This window comes from Trypanosoma theileri, assembly GCF_002087225.1.
Source record: "Trypanosoma theileri isolate Edinburgh chromosome Unknown TM35_Tth_44_V1, whole genome shotgun sequence".
Lineage (NCBI taxonomy): Eukaryota > Euglenozoa > Kinetoplastea > Trypanosomatida > Trypanosomatidae > Trypanosoma > Trypanosoma theileri.
This window is the reverse complement of record NW_021639886.1, coordinates 184,252-185,825: the sequence shown is the minus strand read 5'-3', so window position 1 is coordinate 185,825 and position 1,574 is coordinate 184,252. Positions and strand designations below refer to the sequence as shown.

Genomic DNA, 1,574 nt, shown 5'->3' with positions numbered 1-1,574 from the left:
ATATATATATATATATATATATATATATTAATTGGGACTCATGGTATTTGCCCCTAGATTACAATGTAAGCACAATACGTATGAGAATCAACCACATAGAAAAAGAAAAAAAAAACAAATAAAATAATGGTATATATATATATAAAGAGAGATAAAGAGAGAGAAGGAATAAGGGTTTAAAAAGGATGAAAAAAAGGGACCTGGTTTTTTAATTCCTCACATTTTTTAAAAAAAGAAAATACAAGAAGACTAAAAATACAAAAAAAAAAAGCCAGCAAGGCTATCAAATAGAAATACCAAAGAAGAATAATATGAAAAGACAACTTTGCAAAGACCACAAATAATCACTCTTTTTTTAAAAAAAAGGTTTGGATTAATGGAAAACCATATATTTTTAAACTCGGCCTCTTTCACAATCCAGTTCAACAAAAAGACTCCCCAAATATCATTCACTATTCCTATTAGAATAGAGAAGAGATAATATCTTTTTTTTCTTTTACTTTTATTCATATGTTTAAATGGAATAAATAAAAAAAAAAGGAGGAAACAATAAAAAAAATCTACTTAATCTACTCTGATACTCAAGACATTACTTTCACAATGTTTACTATTCTTTTCTTTTTCTTTTTTTCTCTCTTCAACATCAATATTAAATAAATAAATAAAACACACTCATTCTTTCTCTCTTTATTTCTTTCTTTTATTTCCTTCTTTTTTTTCTTTTTTACCCTCAACCTCCTTTTCACTCTGTTTCTTCTCACGAAGCTTACCCATTGAGTGGATATCGTATATATATATATATATATACACTGTACACAGATGCCTGAACTTTTCTAGTTGATATCTCAATCAACCCTACCAGCATTATTATTAATATTATTAATATTATTAATACTATTAATTAATACTATTATTAATATTATTTTGTAGTCGTTGTTGTTCCATTCGAGCAATGAGATTTTCTATGCGGTGGAGTTCCTCTGAATCTGCGGTGTTTGCCAGCGACGCATCGCCGGTGATATCATCATTAAATGAACAGACGGAAATCCCCCCGCCGCTGCGCCGCCGACGTGTTTGGGTCGCCATAATAGAAATGGGATGATAATTATTATTGTGTAGATCCGTATTATCATAATGACTTCCATCGAGAGGAGGATCATTTACACTGTTCTCATCATTATTATCCTTTTCCTTATTATTATTATTATTATTATTATTATTATTATTATTATTATGACGACGATGGCTGATGCTGCTAGTGGGGAGATTAGGGAGACCTGGGTATTCCTCTTCCAATATGAATTGATCGTCTAATGGAGTGTCTGTAAAGGAATACGGTGAGTTCTCCGCGGAGTTATTAGATGGAGGTGAGTTCACTTGGCAGTGATGTTTATTCAGTAAAGATACACTGTCTACTGGATTAGACATGGGCCGTAAGTGTAAGTAGTGGAATATAGATAAATAAATAAATAAATATATAGATAGATAGATAAATATATATATATCCTTAGTGTAATGTTTTTTTTTTCTTTCCTTATGTGTGTTTGTGTGTATGTAGATAACCCTATATTGAT

At 30.1% G+C, this 1,574-nt stretch overlaps 1 protein-coding gene across 1 annotated transcript; it reads right to left on the bottom strand.

Annotated features, from left to right (window-relative positions):
- Window positions 1-897: 897 nt before the first annotated feature.
- Window positions 898-1,428, bottom strand: TM35_000441720 (uncharacterized protein; the record flags this gene model as incomplete). The annotated part of the gene is made up of 1 exon (XM_029030181.1): window positions 898-1,428. One exon carries the CDS (start codon window positions 1,426-1,428, stop codon window positions 898-900), a length of 531 nt encoding a protein of 176 aa, XP_028878582.1.
- Between the last annotated feature and the right edge of the window lie 146 nt (window positions 1,429-1,574).